General features: G+C 38.1%; 1 protein-coding gene across 1 annotated transcript in view; it reads left to right on the top strand.

The window, feature by feature from the left end:
* Positions 1-384: 384 nt before the first annotated feature.
* LEMD3 (LEM domain containing 3) overlaps positions 385-21,195 on the top strand; it is a 59,039-nt gene continuing 38,228 nt past the window's right edge. Inside the window, exon 1 of the mRNA XM_037136018.2 lies at positions 385-1,945. Coding sequence (XP_036991913.2) covers positions 409-1,945 — 1,537 coding nt within the window. The 5' untranslated portion in view covers positions 385-408. The remainder of the gene's footprint in view (positions 1,946-21,195) is intronic.

The following is a 21,195-nucleotide window of genomic DNA, read 5'->3' on the forward strand; positions in this document are numbered from 1 at the left end:
TCTGAATGAAAAGAAAACTAGTGCCAGGAACTTCAAGGGAGATTTTGTTTCAATTATTGCTGCCTGGTGGCAGGAGCCTGGGAAGAGCAGGTCAAGGTGCGTGCTCGAAGAGGCAGCCCCCGGGAAAGGCACTAGAAAGGGTGGGGAAGAGAACAGCTGGGGAAAAGAGAGGAGAAGGAGGAGACGAGTGTGCTGGTACCCCAAGGTGAGAACGTAGAAAAACTCTGCGCCGCGGGAGTCCCGTGGTGCTCAGGTGGCCCTTTCCCGCTCAGGTGAGCTCCTCCCGCGCCTCCCATTGGCCGAGGATTCCGTGGCGCTGGGAGGGCGACGCAGCCCGGTCTAGTTCAGGGTCTAGGGCGTCGCGTCACTTCCGGTAGCGCGGAGCTTGTAAAACACCCTAGAGAGAAAATGGCGGCGGCAGCGGCAGCGGCTTCGGCGCCTCAGCAGCTCTCGGATGAAGAGCTTTTCTCTCAGCTCCGCCGTTACGGCCTGTCTCCTGGCCCAGTGACGGAGAGCACCCGCCCAGTCTACCTCAAAAAGCTGAAAAAGCTTCGAGAGGAAGAGCAGCAGCGGCAGCACCAGTCGGGGGGCCGCGGCAACAAGACGCGGAACAGTAATAACAATAACACGGCAGCCGCCACGGTCGCCGCTGCAGGACCGGCTTCGGCAGCCGTCCGCGTGGGGGTCCGGCCGGTCTCTGGAGATCTCTCCCACTTTCGGACTCCTGGGGGCCTGGGCCGAGTCTCGGCCTCCGGCCCGGGCTGCCCCTTGGGAGGGCCCGGGGGCGCCTTGGCTGCCCCCTCGGCTGGCAGCAAAGTGCTTCTGGGCTTCAGCTCGGACGAGTCGGACGTGGAGGCCAGTCCGCGGGACCAGGCCGGCGGGGCGAGCGGCAGGAAAGACCGGGCTTCGCTCCAGTACCGCGGGCTCAAACCGCCGTCGGCGCCCCTGGCCGCCAGTGAAGTGACTAACAGCACCTTGGCCGAGCGAAGGAAGCCCCACTCCTGGTGGGGGGCCAGGAGGCCGGCGGCCCCCGAGCTGCAGACCCCGTCGGGGAGAGATGGAGCTGCGGAGGACGAGGGAGAGGAGGGTAAAGAGCGGGAGGACAGGGACCCGGAGGTGGAGGAGCCGCTGTGGGCCGGCCGGACGGTGAATGGTAGCCGGCTTCTCTCCTACAGCTGCAGGGAAAACTACTCGGACTCGGAGGAAGAGGGGGACGTCGACGTGGCCTCGGGCAGACAGGTATTAAAGGACGACTCCCTTTCCCGGCATCGGCCCAGACGGAGCCATAGTAAGCCTCTTCCTCCGCCGTCTTCTAAATCGGCCGGCGGCCGGCCGGAGACCTCGGCTCAAGGAGGGGGAGGAATCGCGATGAATGACAGGGCGGCGGCCGCGGGGAGTCTAGACAGGAGTCGAAACCTCGAAGAGCCCGCGGTGGCGGCGGCGGAGCTGGGAGGAGGGCGTGATCAGCTGGACTCCAGCCCCATTCCTAGATACCGTGTTACCGCGAAGAAACCGGCCCCCCTTCTGCCCCCGCCACTGACGGACATGGACGCAACCACGGATTCGTCCACAGGCTCCCTTCTTAAAACCAACAATCATATCGGCGGAGGGGCCTTCAGTGTGGACTCCCCCAGGATTTTTTCCAACAGCCTCCCGCCCGGCGCGGCGGTGGCCGGCTCCGGTTCACTCAGGATCAATCACTCCAATCATACGGGCTCCAATCATACCTACCTGAAAAACGCGTACAACAAGCCGAAGCTTTCCGAGCCGGAGGAGGAACTTCTCCAGCAATTTAAACGGGAGGAGGTGTCCCCGACCTCGGGTTTCAGTGCCCACTACTTGTCGATGTTTCTCTTAACTGCTGCCTGCTTATTTTTCCTAATATTGGGACTGACTTACCTAGGAATGCGAGGGACAGGAGTGTCCGAGGACGGAGCACTCAGCAGTAAGTATTAAACCCCCGGGCTTAGATAACAAAGGGGATGTTGACTGCGATTTGCTCTGACTGCACTGAACATTTTTTACTCGAGCTGACTTCTTTCTGCAAGAAGTCACCTCAATAGTGAATAGTTTAATAGTGAATGCAAAAGTTTGAGTGCAGTTGTGTCATCTTTCTTTAAGAAAGAACATGATTGCCATTATCAGAATGCTAATCCCGTGGCCGATGAAAAGATTTTTGTGAATGACATGTTGGGAAATCCAAAACAAATTTTAAAAAAGAAATTATTTTACAAACCTGTTAGTAAAATGAATTTATTTAAATTTTCTTTAGCCTTAAATAAGTGTATGTATAGGTGCCAATTACTGAATAGTTCTGAAGTGGTATGATTGTTAACGGGCATCATAAATGCAGTGTTTTTTTTTTTTTAACTTTAGTTGTGATTCTGAAAGGCAGTGTAGAATTTCTTTAAATTGCTGTTACTTCGTAGTATTAAGTACATGTGTAGGTAGTTCTGTAATTTAAAAAAAGTGAATGAAAATAGAAAGTAGGAAGGCACACTTCTAAGTTAATTTCCCAGCCCAAAGCATCGCTTTTCTCACCACTGAAAAAAGTAGTGGTATCTGGGTTGGTTTCCAGGTCCTGTCATTTACTTGTTAAATGACTGTAGGGAAGTCTGTGCATTCAATCACTGATTTAGCATCATCTCTGTGCTGATCAGTCAGGATACAGTAGTGAAAAGTCAAAGTATTCCTGTCCTTCAACACAAGAAGATGAATACAGATCCTTTTGTGTTTATGAAGGATGGAGTAGTTGGTGTATGCTACTTTAGAGTTGGTAAGAGTAGGTACTGTTTGGGGCGAGACCTGAAGCAGGAGGAGACAGCATTGTCGGGATATAGGAAAACATTCTGGGCGGAGATTTTAAGAGGAAAGGCCTTGAGTTGAGCAAGAGCTTTCCTGTAGATTAGAGTGGTTGGAGTGCTTTGAGCCAGGGGGAGTGAGCAAGAATTTGAGCTTCCCTTTTTTAATCTCTAAAATGATGCTAATATTGAGTAGAGTGATGCTTTGAAGATTAAAAGAAAGTAAATTTAGTGCATGATACACTGCTGAATACATAATTTCTCAATGTTGGCTCTCTTTTCTCACTCCCCCTGAAATTTCCTACCCTTTTCAACCCAACATGAATTCACTGTATCATATTTTGTATTTCTAAAATTGGCTTAGTATTATTAGATTTATTTCAAAGTAGTGAATGATGCACCTAGACTCAGATAAAGAATAGAAGTGAAAACTGTAAGCTTGGATTTGGGTACAGCCAGTTTTAATATAATCAAATGATAGATTTACTATTCAATATTACTATATTACTTAAATAGAGGGTTTAGAAGAGGACTGAAATATAGCACTCACTTTAATTGGTACCCTGGGAGCAACTATGATTTATTCTGTCCTGCCCCAAATAGTTGGGAGAAAAAAGAATTAAGGTCACCGTAGGAATTAAACCAGTAAAGTTCACATAAGTTAAATGACATTACCTATCAGTAGAACTTATCTGCACCTTTTTTTTTGTCTAACAACAACTCTATGACCTGGACCTAAAGAGCTAAGTGCTTTACACATATTAACTCAATGACTCTTCCCAACAACTCACAGAGGTGGGTGGTGTTTATCCTCATTTTGTAGATGAGAACAGTGAGACCCAAGGAAGTTAAGAAAGGTACCCACAGCTGAACAGCTAATGAATAATATTTTGTTTCAATTTTTTTCAACTATAAAATCTATATTCTTAACATTACTTTGGATATCGTTTGTAGAGAGAGTTCTAAATAAGAGGTTATTTTAATTTTATTAGGATTAATAAAACAATTGAATATTTGGTAGGATTCCAAACTGAATTGCTGATGAGCACAATTCTCAGTTAAGATGACTGTCACATCTTTTTCCATACTGTGAAGAAAAATGACTAATATTTTCTTAGGTATCAAAAATTTCAAATAGAATAGAAAGGGATAAGACTGGTAGGGTTTTGGTACCCTCTTCACCTTCACCAACGTGGAAGGAAGGAAATTAGAAAATCTTTTGCCTTTTAATACATAGTGAATGTGAGGTAGCTTGAGGGATGAAAGAACAGTGGCTAAGAGGTATAAGATCTGGGTATAAGGACTTGTCAAAACGACCAAAGTCGGATTCCTCAATCTTTGAGCTTCATTCTAATGTATTAAACAGGAATAGTAATTTCTGTTGTCTGTGGGGTTGTGAATATCAAGATAATTTGTTAAACAAATTGGTATTAGCTCAACTCAAAAGTTTAGGTAAAACTTGTACACCTGGTAAACTATAGTATATACCAGTATATATGGTATAGTATATACCATATACTATAGTTATAGTATATACTATAACTATAGTATATACTATACTAAACTATAGTATAGTATATACAGTGTCTGGGAAGTAAGACCTGCTTAAATGTGGTTGGTAGGGTAGTAAAATTGGTGTAATAACTTATAGTTTTAATTTGAACATTTCACCTAAAATGTCACGTGGTGTGCTTGAGTGGGATATTATGCTACAGAATTACATGCTTATGATTTTGTAATAAAAAGGGGGCATTATTTGTTCCTGACTCTATGTAAAGAGAAATAGTTAAGTCATTTCTGTGACATTTAGTATTCAACTATGTAATTTTCTGTGACATTTATCTATTCAACATGTAATTTTTATTAAGTTCCATTAAATACACATTGTAGATATTGATACAGAAATTTGAATCAAAGTGTAATGAGTCCTTAAATGTATCATGGCCTTGACTTACTCTACACCCTGGTTGAAAGCTGTGCCTGCTAGTTCAGTTAGTCAGCACACTTAACGGTGAATAATTTTCACTCCCTATATTTATGTATCCTGATCCTTTGTCATATTATTATAATGGTTAACTGATGCTTAACCATAGGGTTCAAACAGTGTGCTTAAGGGAATAGTTTTACTTTGAGTAATTATTCATGAGAAGATTGTAGGTTATATGTGAGAGTAAGCTTTAGTGAATTTTTATTAGTTATTTAAATTATGTATAACATGTAATAGATTAGCCTTTTAAGTAGTTCTTAATCATTTGGTCTGTGAAGTTTTCATCAATGCCTAGTTTTATTAATTAAATTACTGTGAGTTTCTACTTCCTCATCTATAAAACTGTGGGGTTGGATTAGATGATCTTGAAGCTTTTTTCCAAAAGTTCTAAGTTTTAAGATTCTGACTTTGAACTGCCCTACCAAAATAACTCAAAGATCAGTCTACAGTCAGATCATGACAGTCCATCCAAAGAAAATAGGCAGAATTGACTATCTTAGGCTCATATGATCATTATTTAGATACCAGTTTTTAATTACAAAAGACATGATTTTTGTAGGAAATGTGGATAGAGATCTACGGAGCAAAAAATGAATGGGCATCATATCCCTCTCTTCTTAGTCTCATGATCACCTCAGTATAAGTTCAAATAATCTTTTAAGAACTTTCTTAATGTTTTCCAGGTAATGCATACATTTATATATATACACGTGTATACATTTTCATTCAACAACAGAGTGCCTACTATGTGCCAAGCAGTATTTTAAGCAGTAGAGATATGTGTTGAACAAGACAGATGAAATCTCTTCTCATGAAGCTTACTTTCTGATGGGGAAGATGGACAAATAAACAAAAATTTCAGATAGTGATAGTTGCTAAGACAAAGTAATGATAGTAGCTTTGGAGGCTGGGCTAGAGGGAAATGCGCTATTACAAACAGTTGGCGCAGTCCTCTCTAAAGAGAATTGAGAGCTGAATTGCTGGAAGGAACTAGCCAGTCCTAGGGAGAAGAGAATTTTCGGCAGAAGTAACAGCAAGTGTGAAGACCCTGGTGCAGAAAACAAGTTTACCATGTCGAAGCATCATAATAGAATGGCTAGTGTGCCCGGAGCATGGCATATGATGATGACGTCAGAAGTAGGCATGGGCTAGGTCGTAAATGACCTAAAGTCCTTAAAGGCCTTAGAAAGGAATCTGAATTTTATTTTAAGTGACATACTGTACACATTCTGAAACTCATTTTTTTACTTAATGGTATATCGTTGGTAACTTTCCATGTATTAAGTTTAAGTACAAAAGCAAAATAAAAAATCTCATTTTCTACTAGTTCCTCTCTAAACCTATAAAAATGCTAAAATCTCTGACATCCAGAAAATGTTGTTCTTCAACCCTTTATTCTCCTCTTACCAAGATTAATATCCCTTTCTTCCTCTGCCATTCATTCACTCAACCCCTCTGTAGTTTAGCTTTCTTTACTATCCATTCCTCTCTGCCTCAAAGCATCAACTATTCAGTTGCCTAATCCAAGAAAGACTTGAAGTTCTTAACTTCATCTCTTCCATACCTTTAATACACCGAGAACTCTGTTCTTTGCAAAACTCTCCAAATTTCTATATTGCCACTCTCTCCTTCCTCATTTTTGTTTACTTCAGTCCACCTTTGTTTTAAATATGGTAGTCTCTGGATTACTTATTTTTGGCTCTGTTCTTTTGTGCAGTTCCCTAGGCAGTTTTATCCATTCTCCTAACTTATACCTTCCAATTTTTTATTTTCACATTAGCTTTTTCTCTCCTGAGTTCTAGACTGACCTATTTGTTTATTAGATGACTTTTGGATATACCAGAAGTACCAAAAACCATCTGTACTCATCAGCTTTATGTACTTTCACTTCATTTCTCCCCTTGTTACCTGTTTTAGTTTTATTTTATTCATTTTGCTATTATAGTTGTCCCATTTTTTTTTCTCCATTTTCTCTGGCTCTGCCTTGCAGCCCCTTCTCACCAGCATCCCCCACCCCCCTCAGTTCATGTCCATGGGTTGAACATGTAAGTTCTTTGGCTTCTCCATTTCCTATATTATTAACCTCTCCCTGTCTATTTTGTGCCTACCAATTATGCTGCTTATTCTTTCTTCCTTTCCCCCATTCTTCCCCCTCCCCTGCTGACTACCTCCATATGATCTTCATTTCTGTGATTCTGTTCTAGTTTGCTTAGTTTTTGTTTTCTTTTTTAGGTTCAGTTGTTGATAGTTGCGAGTTTGTTGTCATTTTACTGTTCATAGTTTTGATGTTCCTTTACTTAGGGAGAAGTCCCTCTAACGTTTTATTAATAAGGACTTGGTGATGATGAACTCCTTAACTTTACTTTGCCTGGGAAGTACTTTATCTGCCCTTCCATTCTAATTGAGAGCTTTGCTGAATAGAGTAAACTTGAATGTAGTGCTTGCCTTTCATGACTTCTAATACTTCATTCCAGCCCCTTCTTGCCTGCAAGGTTTCCTTTGAGAAATCAGCTGACAGTCTTATGGAACACCTTTGTACGTAACTGGCTCCTTTTGTCTTGCTGCTTTTAAGATTCTGTCCTTATCTTTAATCTTGGGTAATGTAGTTATGATGTGTCTTGGTGTATTCCTCCTTGGGCCCAATTTCTTTGGGATTTACTGAGCTTCCTGGTTTCCTGAAAGTCTGTTTCCTTTGCCAAATTGGGAAAGTTCTTCATTACTTTTTCAAGTAAGTTTTTGATTTCTTGCTGTTGTTCTCCTTTTGGCACCCCTGTTTTTCTGGCATTGAAACGTTTAAAGTTGTCCCAGAGGTTTGTAAGCCCTTCCTCATTTTTTGAATTCTTGTTTCTTCATTCTGTTATGGTTGAATGCTTATTTCTTCCTTTTGTTTCAAATCGTTGCTTTGAATCCCAATATTCTTTCCTTCACTGTTGGTTCCTTGTATATTTCTCTTTATTTTACTTTGCATAGCCTTCACTTTTTCCTCTCTTTTGCAATGATACTCAATTTCTGTAAGCATCCTGATTACCAGTGTTTTGAACTCTGCATCTGATAGGTTGGCTCTCCTCATTGCTTAGTACTTTTTCTGGAGTTTTGATATGTTTTATTTGGGCCATATTTCTTTGTCTCAGTGCATCTTTTATGTTGTAAAGGGTAGAGCCTTAGGTATTCACCAGGGTAGGTAACCCACTTTGCTAGGTTGTGGCACTGTATGTTGGGGAGGGGTCAGAGAGAACAATGCTGCTTGCTTGGCTCTTGTCCTGATATCCACAAACAAATCGGGCCCTTCTGGTGCTGATTCCTGGGTGGATGGGTTTGTGTACATTCTAGAACCCTGTAGGTCTCTACAACAGACTCTTCCTGTGAGGCTGGGAGTTTCTCCTGCCATTGCAATTCCCACAGGTTCTTAAAGCCAGAAATTTTGAGGCTTTAGTTTCCTGTGCTGGAACCCATGATTCATAGTCTATCTTGCTCCCTAGTTGTTCCTTCTGGCTTATCCACATATGAATGTGCAAGCTCTTGGTCCACCAGCGTCTGTCTTGCCTGCTCAGTCTGCTGCCTTGCCACATGTCCTCTCTGCCCCTTGTACCAGTGTGGATGAATGTTTTTTCTTTAACCCCTTGGTTGTCAAACTTCCATACAGTTCCATTTTCTGGCAGTTCTGGTTGTTTTGTGTTTTTAAGTTTGTTGTTGGTCTTTTGATTGTGCAAGGCAGCAAAGTGTATCTGCCTATGCCTCCATCTTGGCTAGAAGTCCTATACCTGTTTTAGTTAATGGCACTTCTATCTACTAGTGCTTAAGCTAGAAACCTTGATTTGCTTGGATTTCTTCCTTTCTTTCATCTTCCTACCAAACCTCAAACCTTAATCTAATTGGTTACTGAGCCCTGTAGTTCCATATCCTGTAATTCTTTTGAATGTTTCTCCCAGTCACCACTTCTCTAGGTTAGTCTCTAGCCCAGGGGTGTCAAACTCAGTTTCACTGGGGGCCACATCAGCCTCGTGGTTGCCTTCAAAGGGCCAAATGTAATTTTAGAACTGTATAAATGTAACTGCTCCTTACTAGGGGCAAGGAACTTGGCGCTGCCGCTGGGTAGAAACAAGGTACTGGGCTGGATAAAACAAAGTGGAGGGCTGGATTTGGCCTGTGGGCCTTGTGTTTGCCACCTGTGCTCTAGCCTGAACTGTTTCAGTAGCCTTCTAACAGGTGTTCTTACTTCTAGGATGTAGCTCTTTCAGTCCATTTTTCTGTGCCAGAGGAATATTTCTAAAACATAACCATAATAATTCACTCTCTTGCTTAAAATTACTCAGTTGCTTTCTCTAATTGGATAAAATCTAAAATTCTTGGCTAAACAATTAACAATCTGACTATACCTGCTCTTCTACTTTGATTTCCTACCGATCCCTCTAATCATACTTTACTTTCTGGAACATCGGAATTTTCTGAAACACTTCTTGGTGTTCACTGAATACATTGAAAAATTTTGTACCTTTATGCTTTGCACATTATTCCTTTCTTTGGGATTGTTTCTTCCTATTAACTGCTATTTATTTGTTTTGTTTTTTAAAAAGTGTCACCTGCACATATCTTCTCTCCCTTCTTTACCCTAGAGTTTACCCATTATTCTTTGTTTAAATAAGATCTTATATGTTATTCCATAGCATTTATTACAGTGTATTACAATTGTGTGTGTCCTCTGTGTCCTTGAAGTAATATCTCTATAGGAGGAATTGAATACATTGGTAAAGGGCATAGGCTTTTCACAATTTCTGAGTTTATTTCTCTCTCTTATACCTGCTCTGTGGCTTACTCACTTGCCTCATATTAAACATGAAGATCATAATACCAGCCTCCAGGTGGCTTTAAGCATTATGTGAGATAATGTATGTAACACTTTAGTGTTGTTGCCTGACATAAGCAAATCAGTAGGTGGAAGTCACATGTATTCTTGGCACAAATTTGTTACTCAGTAAATATTTATTGAACAAATGATCACCTATCAGGTACCCAATATACATGCACTGATTAACTCGTTATCTAACTTGGGAATTGGTTAACTGCTCACTACCTAACTTAATACTATGTAGTGGGAAGGATAGAAAAGAAATCTCATTCCTACAGAATCCTCCACTTCACTAATAATAGTCACAGGAAATGGTTAAGAAACATAGAAGATATTATGCGATATTTTTAAGTGCCACACTTTTAAAAATGAGGAATGTTTGCTGTGAGTTGGATCAATGTTAAATGATCAAAAACCCTGATTCCCAATTTGGACTTTGTTCTGTAGGTTGAGCAGTGAGAATCCATGGAAGTTTTAAAGTAGGGGACTAGTATGGTCAAATTGTTTTTTTTTTTAAGAAGGATAAACTGGTGGTGGTTTAGGTAATGGAGTGAGAGAATTGGAGAGAAGGAATGGGGTGATGGGCACTAGAGGCAGACATGGAGTGATGAAAACCTAAAGGAGGTTTATAACTAACAGGGATGGAGTAGGGTCTGTGATTAAGAGAATACATTCAAAAACAGAAATACTTGGTGACTATTGGGATACAGAGAATAAAGGAGAGGAATCAAAGATTATTCTGTGGTCATGAGCCTGGATGGTTGGTAGACTAGGGATACCATCGAGAAGAATTAGAGATGTGGAAAAGGGATTTTGTTTGGGGAAAGGTAGTACAGAGAAAATGGATTTATTTTGGGTTTATTTTTTTAATTGTTCAAGTAGAAATATTCAGTAGGCTCTTTTAGTTACATAATTGGAGTAAAGAGAGTCTGGTGCTCAGTGTGAATGTGAGTACTACCACTGTTTACTAAAGGAGTAGATACCTTGACATTACAAAGGTGTGCCATACCTTTGGAGTGCCATAGTATTTTTAAAAGTATGTTTTTACTTTTTCAAGTAATTAGACTTGAAAGGCCCGACATTTGGTATCTGTAATTGTGGGGTGGCTCTGCCTGTAGAGCCCCCAACCCCCACCCCACCCTGTCCACCAGGGATGAGGATAAATCTACCAAGGCACGATCTTCTTGGGGAGGAAAGGTGGCCCACTTCTCAAAGAAGAAGGACCAGGAGCCTGTTCCTCAATGGGCTTTTATTGGGGAAAGCCCAGTTGAAAAAGCCCTCAATGGGCTTTTTCAATTGGGGCTTTTATTCCTGTTCAGTTTGCACAGGAATACAGGTAAAGCTCATCAATCATTGTCAGGCAGTAAGGATCAAACAATAAGTAACATACAAAGAACTATGAAGGATTATTCTGAGTCAGGGTCAGTTAGCTAAAGGGCTATAAAACTGGGAAACAAACTCACTTCAAGCTTAGACCCTTATCAGAAAATTGAGGGCATTCTTAGCAAAGCAGGTCTCACAGGATTTTATGCATTCTTTCTTAGGCCTAATTGCCCCAGGGATCCTGCCCTTTCCAGCACAGGGCTGCACCCACCTCCAACATTGTTTCAGGCTTAAGTCAGGCAGGGGAAGTAAAGCAGCCAAGAGATTAGGAGACTTCTTGCAGACAGAATGAGTACTCAGGCTGTCAAAACTGAGGGGGAAGGGTCCATCACCCCCTTTTTCTGTAGCCCCCCCCCCAAGTTCTTCCCTGAGGGCCTCTTGAAGACTGTGCCCATCTTAGGTGGCCCCTCCCTGAAGGAATCTTACCCATCAATGGCTAACCAGTCATCTGCCCTGGGCCAAGCAGGGTGAAGTAAAAGGGGGCAGAGGCAGTGCCCCTGCCTGGGAGATAAGCTTTGTCTCCTTAGTGGCTTATGGTCCCAAGGTCTCTCACTCAGCCTTAGCCTTGGGGGGGAGGGGGGGTTACAGCTTCTGAATCCAGTCAGGGAAGTTCCCAACATATAATGAAATAGACATGAAGATGTTGAAAAATAGTTTATGCTGTCATTCTTGAAGAGTGAAAGCTAAATGTTACATTTGAAGTTCCTCAAAGTTAACTACTATGTAAGAAAAAATTCCTGGGAACACCATGGTTTGAATATCCCAGTTTGATGATTTAAGAAATTAAAATTTACTCTCTGGAAATTTTCATTTGAAAATTATCTCTAGAATAATTTAAAAATCATCAGAGCAGAAACTGTGGATTCTCTGTGAGAATATCCATGGAGCCTCTTTTGAGGAAACATAGTTGTCAGGATTTAGAGGCAGTATTGGCCTCTAAGAACAGAGTTCAGTGATAATTTATGTAAAGTACTTGGCTTTGTACATGACACATAATAATAATAGTAGCAGCTAACCCTATGTAAGTACCCTGTGTGAGATACTAAGCAAAACAACTGAAATTGTTACTTCATCTTCATGAGACTGGTATGTATCCCATTTTGTAGATACAGAAACTGAGACACACAGACAAGTTAAGTAACTTGCCCATGGTCCTGTGGCTAGTAAGTGTAGAGATGGTATTTGGACTCAGTTGCTTTTAACCACTCCGCTAGATTGATTGCCTTTTAATATGTGTAAGTACATAAGGACTTTGTACATTCTCTATTGTTATTATCTAGAAAATTATGAAAGATATGGATGGGTGAAACAGATTAATGCATGAAATCCTAGATGTATGAGAAATAATCTGTGAAGCCTAGCAACTTTGGGACAAGAAAGTACAAGTTTATGTTCTCAGTAATTAGGAGTTCATATGGAACTATTTTTCCTTAAGGTTTTAGATTGTGTTGATATATGAGGGGGGCAATCTAATATAATACAAACTACATAATGGTAAAACTATAAGATGTGTATGATACTATTTCTAATTTTTAAGAGATTTGCATAGTCTCAAGTCTAGTGGGGAAAGTAGTCTTCTGGTTTGCATTACCACTTTTAAAACTTGTGTTTTTCATCATTAATTCTCAAAATGGTAAAGACCTTTAAATATAGTACATTTGTCTCCCCTTTTTGCTCCTTTAAAATAAACTTTATATGTATTTTCCCTATACATATATTTGTCTCAATGGGAATGAATCATTATACAATTTCAGGGATCAGGGATACTTAAAAAAATTAGATATTTCCATAGTTCCTCAGTAGAGTTCTGCTGTTTTAAAACTAGCTTCTTCTTGCTCATTAATTATTCCGTATTAACTTTACCTATCTGAAAAATATCATATAAATAAAAGAACCTCAGTGCAAAGAGATATTTAATCTGGTTTATAAGTAGTTTAAAAATAAAGTATAATTTAAACTACCAGAAATCTCCAAAATATATGGTAAACTGTAGTAGTAACTTAATTTATAAAAAATATATTGCTAATGGTATATCTTTATTCTAATACTGTATTGATTTATTGTACACTAAAAATTGGTGCCATTTAATCTGGAAACCTAGCCCAGTTGTGGAAATTCTTATATCAATTATTGCCTCATAACTTTAGATTTTGACTTTTATTACTCAATTTATTTTTAACAGATTTTAAAATGAGCCAGCAACAGTATATTTGAATAATCTTTGAATTATGTTGTTTTAATAATGCATACTTTAACCTGAATCATCCAAGTGATTGGTTAAAAAAACATATACCTTTTCTTTTTTTTTTAGGATAGCAAACTTGTAGGGTTTTTAAAAAAATTTTTATTTAGTTGTTTTTCAATTACAGTTTTCTGTTTATTTCTCCCATCCCAGCCCACCCCTCCCCCATGCACCCCACCTCCCTCCCATTTCCACCCCCCTTAGTTATTGTCCCTGTGTCCTTTATACTTGTTCCTCTAAATCCCTCCCATTTTTTTCCCCTTAAATTCCCTCCCCCCTCTGGTCGCTGTCCCCCTGTTTTCTATTTCAGTGTATTTGTTTTTATTTTGCTTGCTTGTCTGTTTTGTTGTTTAGCTTCCTGTTAAAGGTGAGATCATATGGTATTTGTCTTTTAGCCCCTGGCTTATTTCACTCAGCATAATGCAAAAAAAATATACCTTTAACAACAGGTTTTACTTTCTAATATTTATATATCTAACATTTTATAGTTAAGTTTTACATGTTTGCCATCATTCCTTTGTAAATATATTTCTAAGGTAATTAACTTTTTTAAAAAAGATTATAAAAATTTGTGCTAATAGAGGTAATAATGTCTAAAAATAGGAAAACATCTATCGTGTGGAAGCCACCATATATTACTTTTACACTTTCTTAATTTTTTTTTTTCTTAGAGGTATAGAGTTTAAAATTATACTACTTTTGTTTGGGTAACAGATTTATGCTCTATCTATGCCTGTAGACCTTTGTTGTAAATGTTTTTGCAAGATGACTTCTGGATTTATCTTTACAGCCATGTTGATATTAAATGGCAAGCTAACATTTAGGAACAAGGCTTGCATGCAAAGCTATGCAAGAGTTGAGTTCAGCTGTTCTAAACTAATTGAGTGATAAGTGTGCACCAACAGTTGCTCTTCTGCCCTGAATGTGCCATGAATATAAAAAAAATCCTTTAGTAGCTATGAGCATTTTAACATATATCAGAACATTATTTTATTTTGCAGTTAGAGACTCCTTTTATATATATATATGAATATATATGTAGAGAAGGAATTTGCTTATGGTGGCTAATTCCCGAAAGCATTTTATATTTGTAAAGGAAGCTTTGCTTTGTAGGGATTCACCTAGGTATAATTTTTAAACTAAGGTATAAGTTTACGTAAAGAAAAGGTCATTGAAATTGATTAGGAGGGGAAATTTTAGAATACCTGTTTCTTCTAGCCCCCCCTGGGCTATGGCATTAGAGCCATGGCCAGCCGTATTAATGACTTCTTAGGTTTGTTTATAAGGGTACCTTCTGTGGTATCACAAATGCTTCTTGTTTGTTTAGTTCACTTGAAGAAATATTAAGGTTCTTCTATTTATTTATCTTTATACTCACTCATAAATTATTTATTGGGCACTAGCCATGTGCCAAGTAATACTGTTGAGTATATACTTTCTAGAATGATACGAGTGACACTCTTCCCCCAGACACTGCCTCCCTTCCCTGTACATAGTGGTGGCATTCTATTCATTTAAAAAAGTGTTTATGCACTAGCCAGTTTTCAGAATTAAGATTTGGTTATAGTGCAGTGTTATTTCATATTTGTATATTGTGACTTGGGAAACAATTTTAAAGATTAGATTCTGCAAATTTGAGTGTGTCCTATGGTACACTTTACCAAATGCGTACTTTACACAAAAGAAGTAGTTTCATTTCTTGGTGTTTCTAGAAGTAATTATAAAGTAAAAAAGGAAGAGACATGCAGAGCAAGTTTGCCAAAAATTAAAATGTTATCAACATGAAGTGTTTATGATTAGGGTTCAAGAGCTTCCTTCTAGAAGTATCCTATGTTTATGACAAAAAATCTTATTTTGTTTTTTTAAACCGTCATTTTCAAATGTTCCTTCCTCAGATTCTAAAGCTTTAAGTGATAAAAGCATTTGTTGAGAATTTCTATGTGTGAGCAATGTATCTTAATTTTCATGAGGGAAAAAAATTTATATTATCTTCATGAGAAAACCGAAATATAAAGGGAATAAGATTACAAGTGTCTTGTCTGCAGTCCCACAGCCATTAAGTTTTAGAACCACCACCTGAACCCACAGCGTGACTTCACCATAGTCTTTTTTTAAAAAGATTTTATTTATTTATTTTTAGAGGGGAAGGGAAGAAGAGAGGAAGAGAAATATCAATGTATGGTTGCCTCTTGTGTGTCGCCTGCTGGGAATTGGCCTGCAACCCAGGCATGTGCCCTGACTGGGAATTGAACCACGATCCTTAGGTTCTCAGGCCTGTGCTCAATCCACTGAGCTACACCAGCCAGGGCCAGAGTCCACAATCTTAACCACCAGGCAGCAGTAGATTCTCTTATGCATCTTTTCTCACCTACTAACTTTATTTGGGTAGGTAAGTCACTTAATAATCTCTGGACCTTGGTTTTTGGCATCTGTCAAATGAGGGGATAGAGAAAATCAACCTATTTCTAGCCAGTGACTTTTGTAGGAACTAATGTGATGATAATGTTTATGGAAATGCTTTGGAGGAATTTTAAGTGATATATAACTATATATTTTTCATACTGTAAGTTAGAATTTCCCAGCTACAGTAGTCTCGTTTAAGTAACACATGTTCAGCACTATGGTGTGTCCTGTCAGTAATGCTAATAAGTGATAGGAGACTGGGTTAAATTTATAGCCCTTATCAGTATTTTTACACCTTTTTCTCAAGCTGTCCGAGCAGATAAAAAGAGTAATCTTTTTATATTACCAGTTGGTGCCTTATCTCTAGGCACTGAAAAAGAATATTTTTATTTTTTTCAGTTATATTTATTTAATAGATTATGATGTACAATGTGAAACTAGATTTTAGCCTCATTGTACACTCGAAGGTAGATTTGCTGATAGGGAAGTCCGAGATGGGATATGTTGCTTTAGTGCAAAATACAGTAGTGAATTCGAGACAGGAAAACATTTCTTAGGAATGTGGATGGGTCTTAGAGGAAGCTTGTGTTAATAGTATCTGAAGAACAGGCAGTGCATGCAGCTGGTACAGAAGGATGGTCTTGTCACATGCTGTTCTTCATTCAATTAGTTTGTAAGGTAAATAATAGTACATGAGTACTATTATTGCTAACATGGGAAGATGAGGTGTGTCTCTGAATAGGCAATAAATTGAATGGGGTAATCGAGAGATTGGGGGTATAAAATAAAATGGATTTGGTAAATGGGATATTAAAAATCATACTTTCTGCCCTGACTGGTTTAGCTCAGTGGATTGAGCACGGGCCTGCGAACCGGCAATCGCGGTTCGATTCCCAGTCAGGGCACATGCCAGGGTTGCAGGCAGGTTCCCTGCGGGCCAGTTCCCAGCAGGGGATGCACGAAAGGCAACCATACATTGATGTTTCTCTCCCTCTCTCCTTCCCTTCCCCTCTAAAGATAAATAAATAAAATTCTTAAAAAAAAAATGAAAATCATACTTTCTAGGAAGTATAACGAATTTATAGTACAGTAGGATTTTAGGGTCCTAAACAATTTATATGAAGCACATAATGGAATTTTCATCTCATTTTGCATTTGAAACTATCAAAGGTGGGATTTGTTTAGACCAGAGCTGATAGAAATATAATATAAGCCACTTGTAAATTTAATTTTTCTAGTGGCCATATTAAGAACTAAAAAAGAAACAGGTGAAATTAGTTTTATTAATGTATTTGATTTAATCCTGTATATTTAGAATATTATCATTTCAACATCCAATCGGTATAAAATTATTGTATGAGGCTAATTGAAGGTCAGAATCCTTGTAGCAGAGCAAGGGTTTAATAATAAGTCTGATTCTAAAATCTTGTCCTGTTCTCTGTACTGTTTGTTCTAAAGCATGGTCCCCTAGTATAGGTGGGTGAGTGAGATACTTAGTTCTGCCATTGCTCACCTATTTTTGATTCACTGCAGTGACTTATGATTTAATGACTCCTTATTAAGATATAAAGGGCTTCTTAGCTTAAAGTAGAAGTGATTTTCCCTAAATTCTCTCTCATATTTCTTATTGGGAATATTCCTTTTTATTCTTTTCACCATTTCCTATTGTAAACTGCTTTGTACAGCTTTTCAAACTAGAATTGTAGGAGGGAGAGATGGCCTTTTGATTCTGGCACATGATCGTCCTGGGAGATAAAGGAAAAGTCAGCTCCCATTGAGAAAAATGAAAAGAGAAAGCTTTTGTGGACATAAAATAAAAATTTTAAGGGTTTCAATATCTCACTTTGAGAAAGATTTGGGGATACTTTTATTTATCACAGACTTTGAATTAAAAAATTATCTCAGTTTTTCTTTTTTCCTGCAAGATGTTATTTGTGGTGGTTTTGTGAATGTTTGTGCACAAAGACAGGCTATTTGCTTCCAAAAGGAAAATGAGCAGTCCTTAATTTCTGAATGGGTTGTCTTCTAGATCACATGTAAAATAGCTGTTTGAACTTACAACATGTTTAACTCATTGTTTTTAAGTTTAAGTTCCTAGGCTAGCCCATAGAAGCCTGTTTTAGCATTAATGTAGTATTGGTTTAAGTTTTGGATCCTAAGAGCAGAGGATCATGTTCTGTGGAAGCTGGATGAGGAGGAAGCAAGTTTATTTTTGGCTATTTATGTTTGTTTGCTATACTTTTTCATTTCTTAATTCCTGTCCTTATACTGGGCTAAGTTTTCTACTGTTCTATATGATCTTGGCTAAACATCTAGGTGCTCAGTAATTCATTTTTTAAAAATTGAGATTTAATTGACATAAAACATTGTATTAATTTTAGCTGCTTAGTGATTTGATATATGTGTATATTGTGAAATGATTATCACAATAAATTTTAGTTAACATCTATCATTACACTTGATTACAGTTATTTTTCTTGTGCTGAAAACTTTTAAGATCTGTTCTCTTGGCAGCTTTCAGATATACAGTATGGCATGTGTTATTAACTATAGTCACCATACATTACATCTCCAGGAACTTATTTATCTTATAACTGGAAGTTTGTACCTTTTGACCACCTTCACCCATTTCATCCAACCCCCTACCCCACCTCTGGCAAACAACAGTCTATTCTCTGTACCTATGAGTTCATTTTTGTTTTGTTTTTTTTAGATTCCACATGTAAGTGAGATAATTATTTTTTTCTCTGACTTACTTCACTTAGCATAATGCCCTGTAAATAGTAGGTGTGTTTATTGGGTGCTTGGCAAGTGTAAATATTTTGTCCTCTTAAGCATTTTTTACATCATTTTATAATTGAGGGGTTTTAATGGAGGATTAGATTAATCACCTTGTCCAAGGTTACAGATCAGAGAGGGGAGTTATGGGGTTGTGTTGTTGATTGAATGACTTGAAAGCCCATCCTCTGATGATTGTACTAGACTGCATTACACTTCCATATACCTTCCCCTTTACCAAATCAACTCCATTTATTACTTCAGCTACTTTTAATTAAATGTTAGGGAAAGCCATTTGAATTAGTTGTAGAATCCTGATAATACAATTATATAATTTTATGGTAAAATTTGATAAAATGTGATTATCTTTAGTAAGGACTGAGCCAGTGGAATCAGTTTAGCCTGGCTTCTCTAAATTATCCTTCATCCTTATATGTGTAGTAGTTGAGTTGCCTCCATTTTTTGGTTGGAATTTATGTCAGTACTTAACTTACAGGCTAAGAACATGTGGGAAAGTGCGTTACAAAGTATTGTCTCGGGCTCTAACAAATGATTTGCTTCTCTCATTTTGCACTAGTATTTTTCAACTGCATATCAATATTGCTATAATTATATAAAAATTATATTTATGGTAGAATTTTGTCATATTTTCTTAGTAAATTAATACAAAATATTGTGGGGATATTAATGAAGGGGTCCTTTTACTTAAAGAGTAGAGAACCACTACTTACAGCATGCTGTAAGGAGATTATATATACTGTTTATATTTTAAAATTTGTTTTCAGAACATTCATAGTGATATCAGGGGATCTGTTATGTTTAAATGACTGACCAAACTACCAACTGGTAAAAGCCCCTTAATCTTAGAGATGATTGTACTTTAAATATAAGATCTTTATTAACTGAAGATTCTGTCTTTGATTAGTGAAATTTTTGGCATTTAGTGAAAATTAGGGCATTATAAAAGATTTTTTGGCAGGAGCCTTGCTTTGGAGTCTTCCTTTTCATCTCTTAGGATCCTAACTCACAGATTTTCTAAGAACCCTGTCATTTCTCCTTGTTACCTCTATGCCAGAGACAAATGAGGAATGGAGTGATATGTTGTGTTAATTTGTAAACTGAATGCCTCTTTTTTACATGCTAGGATTGGAAAGAGAAGGAAAAGCTAAGATTTATTAATTCCTTTCTCATATTGCTGCGCATAGTCACAAAACATCCCATTTTACATTAGGTTATTAGAGTCCCAGAAAAGGCAACTTGCGTAAGATCACAAGTCATAATTCTTTGCTTCAGAGATGTTTTTTCATTTTACCTCACAGTCTTTCAGTGTGGAGAGATACTTTTCACTTATCTAAATGACGTAACTTCAAGAGTAAAGATTACTTAGAGGAAAACTTGTACTTTATTTAAATTTTAAAAATTGTACTAGGTTGAAATTAATACAAAACTGGTATAAATTACACTTATACTCCGCCATCCAAGAAGGAAAAAGGAAATGTCTCTCGATTACTTTAAAAACATTTGATACCTTTTTAAAAATGCTGTAACTTAGGGGCTGGAAAATGAGAGAAACTATGGTGATTTAGTGTCCTTGCCTGAATTTTGTCTTAGGCAGAGTATCCGTTCAAGTGCAGGTTTTAAAAATCAGAGTGTAACATTCTGTTGGGTTGGTTTAGATTGCTAATTTTATTTATTTTTTTCAAGCAACCATGTCCTATCTTCTTTAAAGTTTTTTTGGTTAAATTTTGTTGGGATTTTAATGTAGTAAAAGACAGATTCATCAGTAGTTGCTTAGTGATGAAGAACTATAATGTTAAGTACTGTAGTTAAATAAAAACCTATACATGTGTTTAAAGAGCAAGAATTGCTCTTTAGTAGGGTATATAGTTTGAGGGGAGAAAGGGATAAAGACCTTAAATAGTAAATCAAAATTCTGGTAAATTAATCTAGCTAGAGCATGAATGTAAATAAATAAATTACGTTGTGCTTTGATTTACAAGATTTTTTCTTCTAATTGACTACAGGGTTGTTGCCATACTTTTCTTTTTGTCTATTTTTGGTACAGAAACTTGGTTCTGAAGGAAGGGAGGTCACGCTACATGAATAAAAGCAGATAAACTTAAAGTCAACATTTTTGGCATATAAGATCATCAGAATTAAAGGAGCTTTAGAAGTCACTTGCTACTTTGGCCAGTGGAGTTTGAGAAAAGATGCTTTAGTTGGTGGATGCTCTTTTGATCATAAAGACAGTTTTAAACTGATGGTTTACTCTGGGGGTGTATGGTGTATGTGGACTGGGACTGGAAAGACTTCAGGAATAAATTCAACTCAAGGGTCTCTAGGACTGTTTTCAGAACTGTGCTAAATTTTGTGTGCATGCTTTCATTTCTTAAAAGATTCCTGACAGCAATGGGGGGAAAATTGGGACAACTGTAATTGAACAACAATAAACAAAGTAACTGAACAAAAAACAGTCCTAAGAGCCAGGTAAGTTATCATTCCCTTCAGATGAGGAAACTGAGACTTAGGGAGGTAAAGAAACTTGTCCAGCCAAAAATTGAATGCAGATAATCTGACTCCCAACACAGATATTTGTTTCTATAGAATATTGTCTACATGGTTTATATTTTCTCAGTATATTTGTTTTGGCTTTCTTTTGGAATTTAAACCTCTCCATTTAAAAATAGTCTTATATTTTACTGGACCAGGATTTCTTAATCCCAATGCCCCATGACTCTTAAAAAAGCTATAAATG

Source organism: Artibeus jamaicensis, unplaced genomic scaffold (genome assembly GCF_021234435.1).
Source record: "Artibeus jamaicensis isolate MK-2021 breed Jamaican fruit bat unplaced genomic scaffold, CSHL_Jam_final contig_233, whole genome shotgun sequence".
NCBI lineage: Eukaryota > Metazoa > Chordata > Mammalia > Chiroptera > Phyllostomidae > Artibeus > Artibeus jamaicensis.